The sequence below is a fragment of the Scyliorhinus torazame genome, chromosome 6 (genome assembly GCF_047496885.1).
Source record: "Scyliorhinus torazame isolate Kashiwa2021f chromosome 6, sScyTor2.1, whole genome shotgun sequence".
In the NCBI taxonomy this organism is placed as follows: Eukaryota; Metazoa; Chordata; class Chondrichthyes; order Carcharhiniformes; family Scyliorhinidae; genus Scyliorhinus; species Scyliorhinus torazame.
The window spans coordinates 158,450,745-158,462,821 of NC_092712.1; the positions used below are offsets into that span (position 1 = coordinate 158,450,745).

General features: G+C 43.9%; 1 protein-coding gene across 1 annotated transcript in view; it reads left to right on the forward strand.

The window, feature by feature from the left end:
- gabbr2 (gamma-aminobutyric acid (GABA) B receptor, 2) overlaps nt 1–12,077 on the forward strand; it is a 1,455,116-nt gene that overhangs the window by 386,386 nt on the left and 1,056,653 nt on the right. The window contains exon 2 of the mRNA XM_072509007.1: nt 295–432. Within this exon, the coding sequence (XP_072365108.1) occupies nt 295–432 (138 nt within the window). The remainder of the gene's footprint in view (nt 1–294; nt 433–12,077) is intronic.

Here is a 12,077-nt window from a genome sequence, read left to right on the forward strand (position 1 = left end):
TCTCTGAGGGCGTGACCTGTCAGTGTGTTTAGGCCCCTCCCCCCTCAAGGCCAGCGCAAAATCTGCCCGTCTTGAAAAAGATTTCCAGCTGCCATTGAATCATTTCTGATTCGTGCTGCCAGGGCCAACGGGAAATGCACCAATTCCCCCCCCCCCCCCCCAACATCAGCATTTTGTTCAGTTTCGGAGAATCATAGCCTACATTTTTGTTGATCTCTTCTCCGTTTTTAATACTGTAAAAACTAAGTCAGCATTCTAGAGTTGTAATGAGATGTATTTTCCTATTTATTTCAGTGCGATAACGCAAAAGGACTCAAAGCCTTCTTTGATGGCATCAAATATGGACCTAAGCATCTGATGATATTTGGTGGAGTGTGCCCATCTATTACATCCATCATTGCTGAATCACTTAAAGAATGGAATCTGGTTCAGGTAAGAAATGTCATAATTTTGAAGTTAAGGCACCTTACGGGTCTGTTCTTTAACTTTTAACCTCCCGAATAGTACATTCAGTGACAGTAATTTTCAGCCTGTTGAATGGCAGACCAAAATTAATTAGCTACAGAACATCGTGATTAAACATAGAAAAATGAAAGAACAGAATAGATATATTTGTATTGCCATTTTTCAATGGGTGCTCCTTGATGGCAGATATATAAGATACTTTTATGACACATTCTGAACAAATGATTGGCTGTTACTGAGTAATTCTGTAAAATATTTAAATTTTATATTCTTACAATGAGTTTAAGTTGCTTTTGCAAGCAAATGTAGTTAATCACAAGTAACATTATATTGGAGTTGAGTTTAAGGTTGCTGGATAATCAATGGTCATCTACCTGTTCATATTTTTTGGTTTGTAATGATACTTTTGGGACTAGAACCTTAAAGATCCAATTTTCAGTTTTATTGAGAGGTTTCCCAGAGTTGAACACAAGTTCAAACTTCTATCCATAATAAAGTAACAACCCATGAAACTCTCCTCTTGGATTGGAGTTGAAAGGACATTTTGAAAATGTACACTTTACTGGTAGTTTTCACAGCCATTATAGGTTGTGAATTTTATTTGTCTTCAACATAAATAAACTAGACTGTTAGTGTATATTCTGTGACATTGGTTCTTGTAGTGTAATATCTTGTCATCTATTGAAAGCAACACAGATAGGTGTGACCTATCTTTGATTTAAAAATGAACAACAGTGGGATTTAGAAGAAAAGAGGAGGTCAAACAAAATGAACAACTCGCACTGCTGAAAGACATTTTTATTTCAAATCATACCTGTCAATTTTAAACCCATTTCAAGTCAAACAGTTGGCGAATTTATGTTTAGGGAACTTCAGTTTAATTTAGTTAACAGTCACAATTTGGAAAGATAAATCGTGAAAGAAATTGTGTAGATATCAGAAAGGGGGATAATCAATTAAGACGGAGAATAGATAGTTTTGAACTTAACAAGAGAAATAAAGGCTGTGAGAGGGATTCCAAGTAGAGTGGATTATTTTTTGAAGAGTCATAAAATAAATATTTTTATCTTCGTATAACTAATTGTGTGCTGACAATAATAGCTTGATAATCGGATTGGTACTGTTAAGGAATTGAATCAGTCTGTGAAAGGGGTCAAAACTTAACTCCAACAAAATACAATTAAGAAAATCTTCTGAGAGAAAAGAAAGTACATATTACTTTTACAGTCACAAGGAGACAGACAGAGGCCCTGAAAGCAAGCATCACCAGACAAGGAGCTATGCCCCAAAACGTTCTCAGAACAAAGACATTTCTCATTAAGCTGGCAATGGTATTATAATCGTAATTAAACATGTCAGACAGATGCTCCCGGAACATCATGGTGTTGAGAAAGGTTTTCTCATACTGAGACAAAGATAGTAAAAGTGACGCTTTATGGGTGGCATTTTCCGGCCTGGCCGCTGCAGGTCACTCTGTGGGAGACGCAGTGAGCCAGCCAAAAGTCCATTGATTTTAGTGGGACATAAAAGATCCTGCAGATGTATAGGTCAGACATATCCGTTATGAAAATTTCCGGCCTACATTTCATTGTGTGTGTTTTTAGATAAATTAGTTTATCTTGCATTTACATTCTGAAATATTCAAAACATTACAGTAATGTAATTCACAATTGAACCCTATTTATAATGAAGTATTATATAGTAACCATTGTAGTTGTAGTTTTAGTCTGTAAACCTCATGGACCCTAACTTTTTTAAAATTCTTAGTTATAGGACTCTATATTCTCTGAGAGGTTTTCCTATGAGAATAAGGAATCTGTCATAATGTGCGGTGTATGTTCTATTGTGAGATTTCTTTGTTTCGTCTGAAAACACTTTTTAGAAAAATGGCCATTTAATCTTAAACCCGTAGGCAAGATTTTCCCGGAAATCAACAAAGGCTGATGGCGGCCGGGAAAAGCCGTGGTGAAGCAACCACTTTCTCTGTCATATAGTCCTGGACTTTGATGAGAAAACTTAACAGGGCGAGTCTGATGATGTATCACTGGCGGGCCGGCCTCTGATTCACTGGCTCTGCCAGCAACTTAGTCATTCGAGGAATGGGACACCACTTTTGATTGTATACGTAGGTTTTCCAAACCTTTCGTTTCTAAAGCTCCTCATACTTTCCATCAGTTATGTCAACACTGAACATCAGTATTCCCATGATTTGCACCTAATTATACCTTGGCTGACATAGCATGTACCCAAAACCAGTTGAGGTGAAAAATGCTGGAAGTGCTGAAAGCAGATGGGGAGCCAGCAAGCCAGCTTCTGACAAATTATCTCTCATTCCAGGATTATGCTGGGGAAGTAGCACAAATTTAATGGAAATATTGCCTCTAGTCCATGATCTTATACTAAACTTGAACCAAAGATCTCAACTGACATTATTCTGAACCACTTACAAACCATGTTACTCTGGTTATTTTGATTTTTTTTGATGCAATACTAATACAAACTCCCAAAACTAGATTAACTTTCCATTATTGCACACCGATATATATACATTATTGCACACCGATATATATACATTATTGCACACTGATATATATACATTATTGCACACCGATATATATACATTATTGCACACCAATATATATACATTATTGCACACCGATATATATACATTATTGCACACCAATATATATACATTATTGCACACTGATATATATACATTATTGCACACCGATATATATACATTATTGCACACCAATATATATACATATTGCACACCGATATATATACATTATTGCACACCAATATATATACATTATTGCACACCGATATATATACATTATTGCACACTGATATATATACACTATTGCACACTGATATATATACATTATTGTACACTGATATATATACATTATTGCACACTGATATATATACATTATTGCACACCAATATATATACATTATTGCAGACCAATATATACACATTATTGCACACCAATATATATACATTATTGCACACTGATATATATACAATATTGCACACCGATATATATAGAACATAGAACATAGAACAATACAGCGCAGTACAGGCCCTTCGGCCCACGATGTTGCACCGAAACAAAAGCCATCTAACCTACACTATGCCATTATCATCCATATGTTTATCCAATAAACTTTTAAATGCCCTCAATGTTGGCGAGTTCACTACTGTAGCAGGTAGGGCATTCCACGGCCTCACTACTCTTTGCGTAAAGAACCTACCTCTGACCTCTGTCCTATATCTATTACCCCTCAGTTTAAAGTTATGTCCCCTCGTGCCAGCCATATCCATCCGCGGGAGAAGGCTCTCACTGTCCACCCTATCCAACCCCCTGATCATTTTGTATGCCTCTATTAAGTCTCCTCTTAACCTTCTTCTCTCCAACGAAAACAACCTCAAGTCCGTCAACCTTTCCTCATAAGATTTTCCCTCCATACCAGGCAACATCCTGGTAAATCTCCTCTGCACCCGCTCCAAAGCCTCCACGTCCTTCCTATAATGCGGTGACCAGAACTGTACGCAATACTCCAAATGCGGCCGGACCAGAGTTCTGTACAGCTGCAACATGACCTCCCGACTCCGGAACTCAATCCCTCTACCAATAAAGGCCAACACTCCATAGGCCTTCTTCACAACCCTATCAACCTGGGTGGCAACTTTCAGGGATCTATGTACATGGACACCTAGATCCCTCTGCTCAGCCACACTTTCAAGAACTTTACCATTAGCCAAATATTCCGCATTCCTGTTATTCCTAAATATACATTATTGCACACTGATATATATACAATATTGCACACCGATATATATACATTATTGCACACTGATATATTTTGTATTGATTCGGGTTTCCGTCACTTGCAGCAAGATCCTCCTGCTTCATTTTGGCCCTTTCCAATCTCAAGTCTGTCTTTTATTGGTAGTTCCTGTGTACAAAAGCAGCATATGTTTTGGAAACGCTAGTACATTATCACAAAGATACTTCTCATCAGCAGTGTTGCCTAAAGTATGTGTATCTACATTATGAAATACTTCTATTTCAATAAATCGGCTTGCTCACTCCTCCATTTGTTTTAAGGGTTCTGCAACAATAAACCCTGAATGAGCTAAACCTAGATTTCACTTACACCCTGGCCTGTGACATACTCTACCCCATCTGATATTGATCTCCTGATGCAGAATCTTGGTTTATTGTTACCATTCATCAGCAGTTCTGTAAACATTTGAGAATATTAGGTGAACTGTGATCTTTATTTCATAACATGTGGAACTGGCTAACTGAAATACAAAGCAGTAGAGCTGAATTTTACTGTGGTTTCCGGAATCAGACGTTGGGCCAAAGGTTGGGTCCTGAGTCCACACTTCCCAACAGCGGGACCGGCTTGGCGACTTTACTGGAGGTGGCTTCCTGATTGGCTGTCTTGTGGCCCAAGATGGGTGAGCCTCTGGCGTTGCCAGCAGTAGTCAGATGGGAGGCAACTCTGAAGCCTCGGCAGAGCCACAGGAATAGGTAGGCACTGCTGCTGAAGCAGCTAAGGGGAAGGGCATCTCAAAATGGAGGCTTCCCCCTCGGTGTAAGTGTAATTTGAAATTCAGGATGACCATGGGCTAAGGTCCCACAAATTTCTGAGCTTGTCTGTCAACCTTGAAATCATTTCCCGTAAATCCTTTCTGCACTCTCTCTCTCTCTCGAGCCTTTGTATCCTATCTAATGTGTGGTGCCCAGAATTGGATGCAGTATTCCAGTTGAGACTGATCTATTATTTTATAAAGTTGTATCATAATTTCCTTATTTTTGTACTCGAAGTCCCAACTTAGAAATTCCAGGATTCCACATGGATTCTTAACCACTTTCTCAATCTGCCCTGCCACCTTCAGTGATTTGTGCTTATATACCCCCAGATCCCTCTGCACCTGCATCCCCTTAACAATTCTATTATTTATTTTATTTTACCTTTCCTCATTTTTTTTCTCCCAAAATGTGTCACTTCACAGTACTGTCTTAAATTTCACCTACCACACGACACCCATTCAAAGCTTGTCAATATCCTCATGAAGCTTATCACTATCCTCCTCATAGTTTACAATGCTTCCAAGGTTTGTGTCATCTGCAAATTTTGAAATTCTGCCCTGCACATCGAGTCTAGTTCATTAATACAGATCAAGAAAAGTAGTGGTCCAAGTACAGACCCCTGGGAAACTCCACTATATGGGATGATCGAATGGCTTTGTCACACCAGACTCGATGAAGAGACGAGGCCGTTAAATCTTGGGAGAGGCTACGTCTTGTGAGATCTAACAAAATCTTGCGAGATCCCATGATCTGGATCTCATCCTCATTGGGATATTAACATATTTAAATAAGCCATGAGGCTGTCCCAATATCCTGAAACCTAAGACCAATGCCAGTGACTGGGAGACTTTGCCATGGCGCCATTAGCACTGTTCCACACAAATATGGACCAGGTGTAATGGCACCTGTGGGTGTATCCCAGATCATTGAAAGCCCCCAAGTGGCCGCACTCTGGACAAGGTGGCACCTGGGCACCTTGGCGCTGGCACTAGGCTGTGCCACCCTGCCAGAATGCCCAGGTAGCACTGCCAAGTTGGCCAGGGCACTGTTAGGGTACCGGGCTTCATTGCCAAGGTGCCCAGGTGCCAGGTCCATGTCAGGGATCGGACCAAGGGGTTCCCGGCTCTTAAGAGGTGGGGTGACGGGGTGGGGGGTTGCAAGGGCCCATTAAGTGGTAAGTTGGAGGAGTCTGGAGGCCGTAGTGGGGTGGCTGAGGATATCAAGAGGTAGGGGCGACATTTGAAAATGGCACCTTGATCTCTTCCTACACTCACATGGAGTGAGGTAACTACGGCCTTGGCAGAGCACTTTTTGCCGAGGCCCAAAGAAAAAGCAAAGTTCCATTTGATAGCAGGGTCATTCTCCGGCGCTGCAGGTGCCCAGAAATACCCTGCTATTTGCGCCCAAAAGGGGACAATTTTCTTTTTGTTAAATCGCACCTATGTACGATTTCAATCTGAAAAACAACCTCTGCTCCTCTCTGGGTGGGCTGTATCGTCAGTTGTGACCAAGCAGGTGACAGGGCCTCAAAACCTGTCTTGAGCGGCACCCTCCTAACTTTGCTTTTCTTCTGGGTGGCTGCTTCTATGCAACTGACCTATTCCGGATGAAGTGGCTATTTAGATGGCTATTTATTTACCCCATTTGGCTACCTGCCACTTATAGGTGGGTAGCCCTTTGACCACCAATTGCAATTGCAATAAAGTGACCTGGTTGGGGGGGGGGGGGGGGGGGGGGTGCAAGATGGTGCTGGAGAACTGGTGCACCATCCAGCCGTAATAATTGTCGTGCACACCCATCATGGCTTTTGTTGCATTTTCTTCCTTGATGAATACACATGCAAAATAGTCACCTGATACCTTATTCACTGGGGGGATTTTCCACTCTTCCCCCATCTTGCCCCCTTGTGAATCCTCCCTCCGTGTACCCGAACAAGTGCCGGAATGTGGCGACTCGGGGCTTTTCACAGTAACTTCACGTAAGCCTACTTATGACAATAAAAAGATTATTATTATTGTTTTGGGCAGACGGGAAAGCTGGAGAATCAAACCCCAAGTGGCTTTTGCGCCTGCACGATTTCCCACTAAGATTGTCCCTGCCTCCTGCCAGTGATGTAATGGAGTAGACGGGAACCGCATTACCATACATTTAAATATCATTAGCGGCTTCCACGCTCTATTATCCCTCAATCTGAGGATTTCCCTCCCTGCCAGCATGATGTCATGTCAGTAGAGTTTACAACAGCTTTTGACAAATGGGGACCTGATGAATGGTCCAGTCCCCAGCAGGGAGAGCCTGGGCACTGTCAGGGTGACTACCGGGGGGGGGGGGGGGGTAGTGAGGTGGGGAGTTTTGGAGTTGTACGCTGGTGCCCTGGGGGATGGGGAGGGGGTAGGGATTCAGTGGGGTTGTTGTGTTTCTTTTCGTATTTGTATTATTTTCAGATTGGTGTGCGATCAGGGGCTGAGGAAGCTGGTGTGGGTGGGCTTATTCAGAGCCCACCCTGCCAGTGTGATGTCACGGGACTTAACTACAGAATTTGCTTTGACTGTTGTCAAAATATACGGCGGGAAAAGCCGGCAGGCGGGCTGCACACTGCTTTTCTCGCGTGACGTGACACATTGTCATAAAAAGAGAAAATTCCGTCCTCTGTCTCTATGCATAATTCCCCTTTTTGAGCCCCAATCAGTCCTACCCCTCATTTTACCACCCTTTTACTATTTCTGTAGCAGATCCTTTGATTCTCTTTCATGTTGGCTGCCAGTCTCTTTTTATCCAGCTTTTCTTGCCGCCTTTCTCACTCCCTCTTTGAGTTTTCTATATTCAGATGAGAAAGTTTTAAACAATGCATTAATGCTTTAATGAGCTGTCACAATAGCACCACTAGACTGATGATGCAAGTGACCATACTTCAAAAATTAATTGGATGTTAGGAGATTTTGGATACCTGTGGATATTATAAGTTACTTTCTCTCACTACTTAAAAACCAGCATTTACAACGCAATAGGAATTCTTACTTCAGTTGACTTTGTTAATCTGCATACAAATTGAACAACATTATTTTGCATGCGAAAATTAAATCCATAATGGAACTGTTTGTATCCACTCCATCTTTTGAATTCTCTTCAAGAAATTATTTTACGTTTATCACAGCTGAAATTACACCACCCATAAGGGATTTATTCATGAAGCTAGCATTTTAATCATTGGAACCATTCCTTGCAACATTAATTGTGTGCACAATCATTGACTTATATGTGGCCCACCCATTCCATTTAATTGTTTCGGAGTTGTGAATGTGTAAATTGCATCCTCCCACAGTATAATATTGACATGCTGCTTTTGTATGTGGTCAGCCAGTTACATCCAGATGCTTATGCTGTCAAATACTCTTCCTGCAGTTACTTGCTTGATTCTCTCCCATATTTCCATTGCATCTTGGTTTTCTAGAAAATTTGATAGTCAATTCTATATGCTGCTCACTGAATGCTAGTTGGAAGCCATGAATTATCTTTGTTAATTGGTTCACAGAATGAACAATCGTGGCTCGGGAAGGTAAATAGTCAGGGTAAACAATGAACGGTATGAGATAACATCCGAATATTTCCCAAATTTGCATCCACCAATTTATGGCTTTGTCCTACTATGCCCGAATGCACTTCGGCAGCGGGATTCTCCCTTCCGGGGACTAAGACCCCACGTCGGCAGGAAAACCATCGCCAATGACTCCGGCGTCAACGGGCCCCCAAGGTGAGGAATTCTCACCTGTCTCGGGGGCTAGGTGGACAGCGGAAGGATTGGCGCCGCTCCAGCCGGCGCTGAAGGGATGGCGCGAATTCACGCATGCGCTGAAGGGCCGGCGTGATCTTGTGCATGCGCGGAACCACCGGCGTGGTTCCACGCATGCGCAGACCACCCGGCGTATTTTGGTGCATGCGCAGGGGGTTCTCTTCTCCTCGCCGGTCATGGCGCAGCCCTACAGGGGCCGGGACGGAAGGAAGAAATGCCCCCTCAGAACAAGACCACCTGCAGATCGGTGGGCCCCGATCACGGGCCAGGCCACTGTGGCCCCCCCCACCCCCCCCAGGTCAGATCCATGCCACCCCCCCGAGGACCGCCAGGTCCCGCCGTGTGGGACCCACGCCAGCGGGACTGGCCAAAATTGGACGGCCGTTCGGCCCATTGGGGCCCGGAGAGTTGCCAGGGGGGCCGCTGCCAACGGCCCCCAACCGGCATGGCGGGAATCCCCGCAGTAGTAAACACCCATTTCTTAAAGGTACTCTCACATGACACCTCCCCCCAAGAAAATAAAATAAACCATCAACTTCAAGATGGTTACATTTTTCACCTTTTCACCAATCTTTAAGAAATGCACACAGTAAATATACGTTTTCGTTTCAAAAAACAACACACGCAAACCGGTATCAGAACATAGTCCATTTTTTTTTGTTCCTCTTCCTCCAACTGAAACTGCTTCCGTTCATCACATTCGTGACAAAGCATCGGCTATCACGTTTTCTCGTCCTGCCACATGTACTATTTTTTAATGAAATGGTTGCAACAATAAACTCCAACGAAACAGCCGTGCATTGTTATTTCGGAATCGCTCCAAAAACGTCAATGGATTATGATCAGTATATATAACGGTGTCAGACGGATTGCTGGTTACATAAATGTGAAAATGTTGCAAAGCCAGCACCAAACTCAAAGTCTCCTTCTCAATCGTGGAATACTTTTTCTGGTGAGAATTCAATTTCTTTGAAAAATAACCAATAGGCCACTCTAGCCCTTCGTCGTCGCCTTGTAGAAGCACCGCACCTGCACCCACATCACTCGCATCAACCGCACTTTGAATAATTTGGGATGTCTAACACAGGAACAGTCGTTAACACAGCCTTCAGGCCGCCAAATGCCTGTTGACACTCTGCTGTCTGCTGGAATTTGTTATGCTTATTGAGCAAGTCCGCCAGTGGAGTGACCGCACTGCTAAAATTGGGTACAAATTTCCGGCAAAATCCACTCACACCAAGAAATCGTATTATTTCCCGTCGTGTCAAGGGTATCGGAAACTCCCCAATAACTTTTGTTTTCACATCCCGTGGGACCATTCGACCCTGTCCGAATGTATGGCCAAGGAAAGTGACTTGGGCTTTTCCAAATTCACTTTTGGCTAGGTTTATCACCAAACCTGCCTCCTGAAGTCGATCGAATAATTCCATCAGATGTTTCAAATGTTCTGTCCATGTCTGGCTGAAAATTACCAGATCGTCGATGTTTACCGCACAATTGGGTAATCCTGAAACAACTGTGTTAGTTAACCGTTGAAATGTGGCTGGGGCGTTTTTCATGCCAAATGGCATAACTTTGAATTGGTATATACCATCTAGAGTCAGAAAAGCTGAAATCTCCTTTGCCCTTTCGGATAAAGTACCTGCCAGTAATCTTTAATTAAATCAAGTTTGGAAATAAAAGCTGATTGTCCCACTTTCTCAATGCAATCCTCCAAACGTGGGAAACGATAAGAGTCCGTTCTTCTAAATGCATTAACCTTTCTATAGTCCACACACAATCATTGGGTACCGTCTGGTTTTGGTACCATCACTATGGGTCAGCACCATTGGCTGCAACCCACTTCAATTATGCCATTTTTAAGCATACTCTCAATCTCTTTGTTAACCTGTGCCAATTTTAAAGGGTTAAGTCTGTATGGATGTTGTTTGATTGGAACAGTATTTCCCACATCTACATCATGTATAGCCATTTTAGTATTTCCCAATTTATCTCTACAAATATGCCCATGTGCTATCAATAACTCTTTCAGGTCAGTCCGTTTTTCCTGTGGAAGATAACTCAACAATTTATCCCAATTTTTAAGAACATACTCGTTTTCCAATTTAATTTGAGGTATGTCAAATTCACAGTCATCTGGATTTGGTTTGTCACTTTGAATTAGAATCATTAAAACCTCCTTTTTCACTCCTTCCCTTTCAAAGTACCTTTTAAGCATATTCACATGACACACTCGGTGAGTCTTCCTTCTATCTGGTGTTTTTATCACATAATGGGCGCGATTCTCCACTCCCACGCTGGTTGGGAGAATCGCCCGGGCCGCCAAAATTTCCGGGGGCGCTGGTCCGACGCCCTCCCGCGATTCTCCCAAGAGGCGGGAATGGCCCGGTCGAGTTTCGCGGGCTGCAGGCCGGAGAATCGCCAGAGATACCCAAAATGGCGATTCTCCCGCACCCCCGCTATTCTGAGGCCCGGATGGGCCGAGCGGCCAGGCCAAAACCCCGGCGCCGTCCACACCTGGTCGCTGCAGTCGTGGGCGGTGCGTGAACGCTGGGCGGGCGGCCTGCGGGGGGGGCGAGGGGGGATCCTGCACCAGGGCGTACCTCAGATGTGGGGTGGCCCGCGATCGGTGCCCACCGATCGTCGGGCCGTCCTCTCTGAAGGAGGACCTCCTTCCTTCCGCGGCCCCGCAAGATCCGTCCGCCATCTGCTTGCGGGGCGGATCTAGAGAGGACGGCAACCACGCATGTGCGGGTTGGCGCCGGCCAACTCGCGCATGCGTGGATGACGTCCGTTATGTGGCGCCGGCCGCGTCATCTATGCGCCGCCGCTTTTACGCGGGCGACAAGGCCTGGCGCGGGTAGATGACGCGGCCCCGAGACTGGCCCATTGTCAGGGCCTGAATCGGTCGGGACCGGGGCCGTTCCGCGCCGTTGTGAACCTCAACGGCGTTCACGACGGCGCGGCCACTTCGGCGTGGGGGTGGAGAATCCCGCCCGATACACCTCACTTAATTTCCTTTCAATCTGATAAGGTCCACAAAACCTTGCTTTTAAAGGTTCACCGACCACTGGTAACAACACTAAAACTTTATCTCCACAAGCAAAACTACGAACTTTGGCTTTCTTGTCCGCTACCCGTTTCATCACATTTTGTGCAACCTTTAAATGTTGTCTAGCCAATTCACCTGTCCTATTTAATTGTTCCTTAAAA